Source organism: Lepeophtheirus salmonis, chromosome 9 (genome assembly GCF_016086655.4).
Source record: "Lepeophtheirus salmonis chromosome 9, UVic_Lsal_1.4, whole genome shotgun sequence".
In the NCBI taxonomy this organism is placed as follows: domain Eukaryota; kingdom Metazoa; phylum Arthropoda; class Copepoda; order Siphonostomatoida; family Caligidae; genus Lepeophtheirus; species Lepeophtheirus salmonis.
Genome location: NC_052139.2, coordinates 14,698,693 through 14,710,640, shown reverse-complemented (window position 1 = coordinate 14,710,640; position 11,948 = coordinate 14,698,693). Strand labels below are relative to the sequence as shown.

The following is an 11,948-nucleotide window of genomic DNA, read 5'->3' as shown; positions in this document are numbered from 1 at the left end:
AGAGAACACATTTAATTCCATTCACCTCAATGAAGGATCCTTTGGCTCATGGTGAATATTAAAATTCAACAGTGATGGTCCCTGAAGGACCAAAGCTGCCCTAATTATGATGACAAATATCCTGCCACATTCTAAGTACCAGATGACCCTCCTACTGATCTCTTAATCGCTTCCTATTTATCATAATATTATCCTTGTTCATTAATGATAAAAAATACGATGAATGACGTCATAATCATTACGTAAACTCCTTCCTAAATGAGCACATAAATTTTTCCAAACAGATGATATGAGATACCCACTCACCCATTTTATGATTATTATTGTTATTATCCAACTTTTTTTCTTCTTTTTTCTCTTCTAGCGCACCGAACGCGCACACACAAGACGAAGAAGTAGTAGTAAAATAAGCAAAAGAGGAACACACCAAAACACGAAATAAAATAACACTAAAAATGTGCAAGTTTTTGAAGATACTAATATTTTCTCAGTCATTTTGTTTCTTCTGAGCGGTGAAGTCATGAGGTGTGTCCCAAAGATTTGTATATCTACGTACTTACTACCCTAAAAGATTTTTCTGAATTTTTTTTTCTAAATGTCATTTATATGATACTTAATATTGAGTGTGTGCTAGTCCAGATATGATGAAAATAATGATCATGACATTTAGTCATTAAAAAAAAGAAGAAAAAAGAAAAGAAACACTATAAAAACTTAAATTCAAATTTGTCAAATCATGAAGGTGAAAGAGAGAAAATCATCCCCATTGTTGTGTCATTCCTATATTCTTTACTACATATTATTGATAGGTAAGAATTTGATATTATACCAAAATCAATATAGTAATTAATACATGCAAGCAATCCGAAATGACATAAGTTAGTAAAAATAATTAAGTTACGAGTTCTGAACTGGGTCACAAGTTAAATTATTTGATATTTATAGGACAAAGCCGTAATTCTTTTTTGTTTTATTGAGTGCACAAACTAACGAACAATATTTAAATATAATGGAAGTGAAAATTATTATAGCCTTGTATGTGCTTACTTGTGTTTTATGAATTTTTTTGTCGATCATCGTTTCTAATAAGAATTGTTGAAGAGTTATGCATATGTTTAAACATATTTAAAAATAAATAAATTGAGTCTGATTTGGTTTTATGTATGTACATATATTTATCAAAGTTCATGTTTAGTCATCTCTATGGCCCATAAATCTATGTTCTTGTGTCCTTATACCATCTTTATAAATTAACAATTTTTGACTCTTTTTTTTTCGGTTTCTTTTAAAAATAAACTTTAATTCATTACAGAGGCTTTTTCCCTCCATATGTAAGGCTATAAATTCCCTTAAAAGAGAGACTCTCAATTGAATTTTTAATTTATTTACATTCTTCACAAGGAAGTTTTTAAGGAAAATTTAAAGTCATGGACTTATCAAACTTGAATTAAATGAGTTAATTAAAATAATGAAGTAATGTTAAGAAAATTCTAAAGATACACATGCCTCGTTGGACATAAAAGTAATAAGTAGTTATATCTAAGCCACAATCTTTTCTTTACTGCTTAGTCCATACAGGTAAGGGAAGCAGTTAATTTTGGCCGAATATTTGGGCGCTGATTTTTTTTTTCTTGATATTTTTTTCGTTGGAAAAACATTTCTTGATAACCTTTCAGAGCTTTAGACATTGAGCTCCGCTTGGAAATCACTGAATTACTTATAAATGTCAGCTTTCGGTCTGATAATACAAGACTGATACGAGACCGTTACTATTTCTGTTGGACCAAACTCATTTGGTTCTATAAAGAAGTTTGGCGTAGATCGGTCCAACCATTTTTTTTTCTGTCCCGATTTATCTCATTTAAAATTCGCTTTAGACTGATTTTTTTAGACAAATTGTTGATGAGGCCATATGAAGCTTAAAGGCTTTCATAGCCATACAACTAGCATAACTGTGATGTAGATAAAATTGGTCCATAGACTGAGACTAACCAAATTAGTTCACCATTTGAAACGATTAAATTTCGTTCGACTGTTTAAATCCATTGTTATGATCGAAATATGTGTTGAGAGAAAAATCAAGTAAGACAGAAACCGACCAAAAAAATCTACCTTATATCGAGTCTCAACACTTCTACTAAATGTACATTCATATGTGGTGTGTCAAAATGAAAACAATTTTCAACCTAAATCAAGAAAAATGAGAAAATTCCAATATATTTTTTTACTTGATAAATGCATACAATTAAATATTTAATAAACATATTTGATTCAAATACAGTCATTTTAAGTGGAGTTTGCGGTGCTTCAAAAGGGTTAATATGTGTTGATGGGCAACAAATATGTACAAATTTACTCCTTGTTCAATGTACGTACATTCTTGGAACTCATCAAAGTTGTAACATAAATAAAAACTCATGTTACAACGTTTACTTTTTCACCTTTCAAAAGTATAATATGTACAAGGTGTATTTGAGAAAAGCTCTCTTTGTTTATGCATTGTCATTTATGTATTAAAAACTCAAGTCATTACTAAATGGACGGACACTTTATTCATATCTTTTGCTTACATTCAATCATGAGTAAACATTAAATACGCAAATAAGGCAATGTTGTCCTTATGTTGGCTTGAATCTTGAATGCCACTACGTACGTGTAATGTCGTTGCTGTTATTCGTGTTTTGTGTATTATGTACAATGCGTGAACCTCTTAGTTACATAATTGATACTTACATGATTACAGTTGTAAAAATTTTGACCTCCTGGTATGTTAAAAAAAAGAAGAAAATGAAATGAACGTAATCACCCAAACAATTCGAAAGGAGAGCAGCTTAGCTGTCATGACGTTTTAATAAATTAGTTGAAATCAGGCATGAGAGCAATAAACACATATCCCACTCTTAATCTAGCAAGGATAAAGGCTGGTGTTACTCCAATTTTGATCCTTAGTTCTACATTTCTCACGCAAATAACTCCTCAGCCAATTCTAAGTTACTCTCCTTTATCCACAAACTCACACACTTAAATATTCCCACTTCAAGACTTAAATAATAATGGCAACAGGCTTTGGAAAATAAAAAAAAGACTTCAGGTTACAATGACAAAAAGTGCCACGCTATTTTAGGGTAATATTTTTTACAATTACACAGATGAGGATATAACCCCATAAAGTATGTTTAAATAGCTATAAAATACATCAAGTTTTTAAAATTAATCAATCTCCAAAAGTGATATTTTCAATAGTTGGTTTTATTATATTGACAAATTTTGAGAGTGATTTGAATGGAAGTAATTGACATTTAATAATTGATCGTTTGTCACTCCATCAACATACGTATTATGTAGATACGTGCAATAGGCAATGAGTAATGAATGAAAATGATTATATTCTTGGCCTTTATTTATGTATATTTAAGTATGTAACTTGTATAACCAAGTTGTACAAGTTACAATCAAAAAATGAAATGAAGAATTTAGAGTATTGTTGATGAGGAAAATACAATAATTGAATATTTTATGGATGGTGCTTCCATTAATTGTTTGACTTTTTAAGTGAGAAATACAAATTGGTAAGTACTCTTTGGTCCAATATAACATTAAATTTATTAAAAAATTCGTAATTTTAAAATATCAAAATGAGAAGATAAAAAATCGATGAATAATGGGTAATTAAATGATTGATCACGTAATTAAATGAAGCGTTATGAAACATAGAAATTGTAACTTGTACAAAACATATATGATCAATATTGACTCATTTTTTGTGTCCACATTGTAATGGTATTCTAGCAATCATTTGGCAAAAGGGCATCACGCAAAATATATCAAGCATCAAATAAATTGAATTGTACATGGTTTTGTAAGGATTGTGAATCGTTTTCAAGCCTGTGCTCAATTCAAATGGAATGTAGAAAAAACATTTATGTATTTATAAATTGATATAGAGTATAACATATATATGTATATGTATATATATATATATATTTAATAAATAATTAAAGCAGTCTCTTAATATAACTTTTTATCTGAAGGTGTTTAATATTCTTATTCACAAATTTCTTTGAGGCGTGCAAGCGTTCTTTTTTATTAAGTCAGTAACTAACTTAATAGCGCTGTCTTAATCCAACGATAACTGAAGAAATAATGAAATTTACTCTATTTGTCAAATAATTCGAAACTTAATTTTTTTTAAATAAGTTTGGATGAAATGTTTGTCAAATTATTCAATTGTTTTCGACTCTTTCTTATTATTTCAGGTGAATTTGTGTAATGTATTTCTTAAGTGTTCACAATATCCTTATTGGATGAGATTTGACTCGAGAATAAATATTTCTTCGCCATTAGCTGGGCTTTATTGCCCTCTCGGGACATTGCTTGAAGAAGAACTACACATATCAGTCAATGAAAAGAAATGTTACTCAAATCAGCAAATACGGCAATTTGACTAAGTTTATTGCATATACTCTTATAATCTTGATTTTGTGCTTATTTTATTGAAAAAAATTGATTCAAGGGGTTTTTTAAGCTCTTTGAATGAACTTTAATCTATTTGCAAACATCTTTCAAAGTCTTGTCAGTTTTTAAAGGGATTCCCACTGAGTATTTGATCATTTGTAAGAACTCTAGAGAACAACAAGCCAAATATGTTGATACTTGGATCTCTTATCCAGAGAGGCCATCCTAAAGTAATTGTTCAAGAGGGGGTTCCATATTATAAATGATTGTTGTGTTGTATCTTCTAGAACATAAGGAGGTCAGGGAAAACGGATTTTTGGTAAATTATCCGATCTTTGTGAGATAGACTCAGATGCAAGATTTTGTATCTTCTAATTAAAATTAGTACAGAAAACTACGCCTTTATATTAGAGAACCGGGTTGCTAATACATAGTCACGTCTCACTTCTAATATATGTCAATTCCGTAACTAAAGTATCTTATATCTATACAGATGATATCAGGTTAAAACTATTAGTATGTACTTGTATATATAATAATACATCACAATTAGTCTTACATAGAATTGTATAAAATATGACTTTCCGGAATATAAAAATTAAAGTAACGAGGTAGGACATGATAACCCCATGTGAGTCCGCTTGATTTTTGGAATTTTTTTGAAAAAAAATCTACAGCTATTTACAAAAAATTAAAACTTATGAGAAAAAATTCCAATAATCTACAGCATTTCACACAAAATTTCAAATATCATTATTTTGAAAAAAAAAAAAAATCTTAAGTTATTCATAAAAAAAAATTAAAGTTTTTGGAATTTTTTTTTGGTAAGTTAAATTAATTTTTTTTTGAAAAAAAAATCAAAGATTAAATTATCTAGTAAACAGTAAAATTTGCGGGGAGGGGGGATCTACAGTCCTAGTTGTGAGAAGCTATGAAATGAAGGAAGTAAACAAAAATCTCACATTCCGTATATAAGAAGGAATATAGTGAGGATTTACTCCAATGTTGATCTTCAATTCTACTCTCAGTCAAAGAAAGACTGAGAGGTATAACTCCTTAACAAATGATCAGTGTTACTCTCCGTCCTTCATTAGGACAATCAGAAGCGATTGTTTAATATTTAGATATCCTCTCTTCAAAAATTATAGAATAAGGATAACAGCTATGGAAAATTAAGAACACTCTTCAGATTGCAAATAATAAAATAATATCGCACGCGTTAAGGTCATATTCTATGCAACGCTTATTCATTCAAAAGAGTAATTCATGCCTTTCGATCTGCTCTCTTTGAGAATAAAAGAACAATTATAACATATTTGGCAAATAAAAAAGTACTCTTTAGTTTGCCAACTAGAAAAAAATCTCGTACGCGTTACGCTCATATTTTATGCAACTCTTACTCTTTTAAAAGAGTTGTTCATACTTTTAGATCTTCTCTTTGTAAGAATTAAAGAAACACTCTTCAGATTACCAACTAGAAAAATATAAATTCAGATCATATTTTATATAACTATGTTCTACTAGTTCAAAATAGCCGTTCATTTTGAAGGAATCGTTTATGCACGACACAACACTAATACTATGCCTTCTTTGGCTTATTCCCTCTAAGGCCCTTCGTCGTTGATCATCTATTTTATTATTACTGTAGCAATGATTGCCTCTAGACAAATACTACTTTTCAATGATCTATAACTAGAGTAATACATGATTACTCTTTGGAGTTTCCTTTTACTTTAGAAAAATAAGATAAAATAAATGAAAAAGTCAAGCCTTAGCATGCAGAAACCGGTTCTATAACATAACATTTAAATAGATAATATGAAATAAGTAGCTCAAAAACAAAAAAGAGAGAGACTGAGTCAATAAAATAACAAATTAAGTTTATAAATAATAATAAAAATAGAAAAGCGATATATATATATATATAATTATCAAATTTAACCAACTGGTTTTAGATATATATATTTACCAATGTAAGCAGTTATATGATGTATCAGATAAGTTGGAGAAAAAATATGTCAATTTATCGCGCTTATAAAGATGAGATGAAATTATTTATATGTGAGTAAAAGGATAATTTCCTTCTTAAGGATGCATATATTTGATTATGTCTATGATTGTGAATTGAACCTTTAACATCATTCACTAGGTTAATGCGTAGTCATAATTTTGTCTGTTTTGAAATTATTATCATCCTTCTCCATTTCTGAGAATCCAAATGTTTTTTTTTTGTATATCCGTCAAAGTCGAAGATTTTTGATCCTTTTTTTTCGATTGAAATTTCTGCATTTTTGGGTAGAAATTGAAAATATTTTATTTTGAATCCAGAGTAATATACAATTTATTTCAGCAGTTTCTCATTACAGATTTAATATTGATCCAATTTATTCAAGTACTAACGGGAGTACTCATCATTCCTCTGAGTTATTAGATGTCGATGGCAGACATTCAAACAAACATTGCTTTATTTTTTTATATGATTAGACAAGACAATTAATTCAAATTACATATTATTATATTAATTAAACATAAATAATTGAATAAGAGATCTTGTTAGTTTTGGGGCCATTCAAATAAATTTGTCTCTATAGTACGGGTCAATGGGTATGTTGTAATGTTGTATTTGTTAGTTTATGTAACATTAAAAAAAAAGAGGATATTTTACCCTATAAATTATATGTAATTAATTATAAAAGAGAAAAGAAAAACAAGTTGCACCATATTTTAAAATCAAATATACAGACGTAAAAAAAATTCCTGAATAGATGTGTCATTTTCTCTTCACCCAGTTACTCAAACGATACGCGTTCCATTCACATTGAACTCTTTAGAGGAGTCTGTCCAGACCAATAGGTATGCAAGAGTAGTTACTTCTTGCTACGTACAGAATAAATAGGACTTTTGTGATAATATACTCTATTTTAAAGTGCAATCTGTGTGTAGGAGTTGACATACCAGGAAAATCTTCAATCGTTATTGATGATTTGTAATATTCCCTTAGAAATAGAGTGGTCATCTGCACTAAGTGAACCACTTTTGGGCAATCGCAGAACATATGTCTACATAGACTGGACTTACATAATGTGCAGTGTCTATCTGTATCTTCAACTCTCGATTTATTTGTATTAAGGTTTGAAGTACCCATTTTCTTTTGAGTCCATGAAAGGCTTGCAGAATATATATAGAGTTTGTGAGCACGTCTTCCGACAGTGTATAATCTAAACGAAGGAATCGTTTACGTACCAAATCAGCTGGGAAATCCACAATTTGGCCTTCATTTTTTTTCTTGCAGATACTTGAAAAAATATGGTTTACAGGCCGACACACAAACGTTGCTTTATTCAATATGTCCTCCCCTTTTCTTTTTTGTTATATTTTAGAGGCATTCAACGACGTTGCATAGCGTCACACGGTGGACGTTACTTTATTAATTCCTAGATCAAGTAGTCACGCAGTTTTTAAGATATTAAATGCACACTCGAAAGTGATGCCTCTACAAACATCCAAGCAGACAAACAAACTTTTTTTTATAAATATAGATAGATCCATCATTTTTTTTTCTCCTTACTGGAATGCATTATCTGAAGAAATGATTCTAGAACAGCCATTACATTAAAGCATAGTCATAACTTTGATTTTTTGTAAATCGAAATTTTTGAATGGTTGCATAGAAATTCAGATTTTTTAAAATTCAAAGTGACTGTCTGACTGTTCTTGCTAATGTTTATTTATAAAAAGAAAGAAAGAATTAATTACTGCATATAATAGCAACTCTAAATTATATTTATAATTTTCAAAAAAAAAAAAGAAGTAATACTTGATTTTAGAACTTTTTGCATGAGGTAATGCGCGTTTGCAACATTGAAAGGTGATCAAGAATAATAGATTCAATTTTTTCCTGTTTAATGATCCATTGATTATGTGACATTTGCAATTGCATCCATACATTTTTTGAGATAAGAAATTGTCAAACTGTTTAAATTGAAGAAATTTAAAAATCATGTACCAAATATGATACGTATAGCGGTGGTATAAGTTTCCTGAAAAGAAAGACAGAAAAAAAACACGTTGCTACCTTTACTATGTTCGACGACATTTCTCATCCAAAAAGAAACGCAAAAAAGGAGTAAAACAGTGCCTCCCCATCTTCATGACATTTTTTTTATATCTTTATTTTCGTGATGAAAAGAAAGTATTTTTTTTATCAGAAGAACGATAAAAATATTTCGTTTCATCTCATCATTTTCATGCAAAAATATTCGTTGTCAAATACTGTTTCTCTAGTCGTAGCTGGCAAAATATACTCTACAATCGACATTCAAAACACTGAAAAAGGGAGGGGGAGTAGAAAAATGGACAGTTGATTAGAGCATACAGTGTAATTTTTTAGGTTAGTGGGGTAACCCCCGTGAAGTAGAGAGAAGAAGTTGAAAGATTTTGTTAATGAACATAATTTGTACCTGTTACCTTTTGATACTATTAATTATAATTTACCTTTGGTACCTATTACTTTGCTATATATTATTTGCTTCTTTAAACGCTAAACTTCTATGTAGCTTCATAAACGTAATGTAAGATGAATAATGAGTTAATGGTGATGCCTCACTTTTTTTTACTTCCTCTGAATTATTTTGATGTATGGTACTTTATTTTTATATTTATATTGTATTTTTTTCTTCTTCTCAGTGAGGCTCCTGTAGAGTTTTATTAATGAATGTCATGTGTGTTTTAAGCATCGCTAAGCTTTTCTAAAGTCAAAAAATACTTACCACATTCATACCTAATTGTTTGTTATACACTTTGAATACATACTACTGGGTTGACCTTGATGGCTTTGCATTTCTAATAAAGACTAATGTCTTAAAAATGGTCCAATTTACTTTTTCTTTGAACTTATTAAGTTACATTCATAAAAATGAACATGTATTGTAAATATTTTATTTTTTGATGCAAAACGTTAAAAAGAAATTTTTGCCCATTTTTCGGTTGATCAAATGCATCCTTCATCAAAGCCATTAAGAATGCTTCATTACACGGACAAATCAAACTTTTTTCTTTTTTTCTTCATTGACTTATTTCATTGCTAGGGATGAAAATATTGGCTAAATTGTGGTTAGTAAGAGCAAATTATAAATGATCTTATTAATGATTCCTCCCTATTTAAAAAAAAAAAATTCAACATACCAATGAGGTAGAATCACTATAGCTTAATGTGATCTCTGTCAGCAAATATGTCTTCTCTCAAATTTACTATATTTCTTTAGGACATTCTCTCAGGTGAAGTTTTTACACTCATTGTAATTTAACCAATATTTTCATCCATAATAATTGCATTTAGCTAACGTAGGCCCTAACGTATACTAACTCAACTTGAATTTCATTCAGCTTAAATGCAGTCCCATAACTACGTTGAACAATAGACATCTGCATCCTTCCCTAACGATTCTTGTAACCAACTGAATTATAAATATAAATTTTTTTGTACTAAAAGCGTAGAATTGTGACAATATTCTAAATTCTTGTGTATAACAATCGTTTATTGTTAAATGTCAAATCTGCAACTACTACTAAGGCGTGTATTAGTATTAGTGCTTATAATAAAAAATGCTCCACTTAATGTTTATAAATGAATTATTTCATTTCTAATTTGATTTAATGCTAATATCACAATTCATTGGCATCCAATTTTTTTTTTTCGGTGATCCGAAGATTCGTCCTGCAGATATTTTGCCGTGAGAGCTTTCTCCCTCATATATATATTTTAGCATAAATGTATCTTCGGGTTTATTTTCCGCCTTAAAATGAGTTTTCCTTCATTTGAAATACTTTGTAATTCATTTTAATACATGGCATAACTTGAAATGAGGGCATTTTAATTCAATTTGGATGTATAGTATTCATGTTATATCTTATTATAATGAATTCGAACCGTTTATTTTTACGGATGTACTTTAACTGAGATACACGAGGAAGAAAGAGCACAAAAAAAAAAAAAAAAAATTGAATAAACACTGTCAGTGCTGCCACTTCAACTTTTTTGAATTTTCTGACTCCGATTCAAACTCCGAACTCACTATTAAAAGTTACAACTTTTTTTTGATATTTTCTATTTTAAATGTATTAAAATTGAGTTAAATCCGCTTATTTTACGCTAATTAAAAAATACAATACAAATGACGTCAAGTGGAAGAAGACCCATTTTATACCTTTAATTATATTTAAAAAGATATATTTTTACCATAATATACATACTTATATATGAGGACGAAAGTTCCAAGGGCAAAATCATCCTAGAACCAAAGTTTTTTTCACTCTTAAAAACGTTTGATGAAGTTAGTTCGAGATGTATTGGGAATTTGTTCATTATATAGGATAAATATTTTATCAACTCTTGGTCCTCAAGTTGACATCGCTTAGGTTTATCAGTAACGTCAATGAAAACGCTTTATTAAGAGTTACAAAGGATTAGATAAAGGTTTTTATCGGCATAAAATTTTGTGACATGATCACATTTTCTATCATTATCAATATTATTCCCACAGAGACGACGACTATGACACTATTGATGAAATACTCTCTGTTGAAAAATAAGAAAATCTGATGTGATTATTATTTTATATATTTATTTTTCATCAATAAGAATGTTTTTTAGCTGTTTATCACGTTCATACCTCATTTTAAATCCATTTACACGACGTAATATTATACATACATATTGGTACATATGTACATTTCAATAAAAGTTACTGATTTCCTACAACACATGTACATTAGAACTACCCAATATTTAATCTGATTTTGATCTTTAACTATTTGTGTAGTTGTTCTTGCTTGTATCTAGTAGAGGAGATGCACAAAAATAAGACTTGTTAAGAAGCTCGTGATTTATGTCGACTTATCATTGTGTAAATAGCGTCATGATCTTGAAGGATGTAAATACGCACGTAGCTACATGTGTAGAACATGAATCTATTTCTTTGCATCAGTATCCTTTTAAATAATATGGAAGAGGATCAATGAATTTGGAAGAGTTACACCACGTTATTTATAACATTAAATATATTTATCTTCTGCCATTATTTACAAAGTTGGGACACAAAACTTTCAGTAACATGACTTAAAAAACTATAAAGTAATTATATCTTTGCATCATAAAATCGAAATATTGTAGTGGGGAAAAAGATTTCACATAGTCAAGAAATCAAGTCAAGCTAACAGACACGTTTTGCTTTGGTCTTACTCAAAAATTAATCCATATTTCCTACGTTCTTTTGGTACTGCTTCATTATAGATGTTTTTATTGGTCGATACAACTCATTTGTACTATAGTATAAATGGTATACAAACTGAAAAATTACAAATTCAACTTTTCATAGAAAAAATTACACATAGAAGAAGCTTAGATTATTTTTTTATTCTCTGGAATTTCTCGTAGGTGTAAAAATCAGAGAAATACCTGGAGAACTAGGTCCCAGTATCCTAGTATGGACACC

At 29.4% G+C, this 11,948-nt stretch overlaps 1 protein-coding gene across 1 annotated transcript in view; it reads left to right on the top strand.

Moving 5' to 3' along the window:
* The first annotated feature begins 392 nt into the window (after positions 1 to 392).
* Positions 393 to 11,948, top strand: part of LOC121124403 (protein sax-3) — a 224,532-nt gene continuing 212,976 nt past the window's right edge. The window contains exon 1 of the mRNA XM_071890895.1: positions 393 to 809. Within this exon, the coding sequence (XP_071746996.1) occupies positions 737 to 809 (73 nt within the window). The 5' untranslated portion in view covers positions 393 to 736. The remainder of the gene's footprint in view (positions 810 to 11,948) is intronic.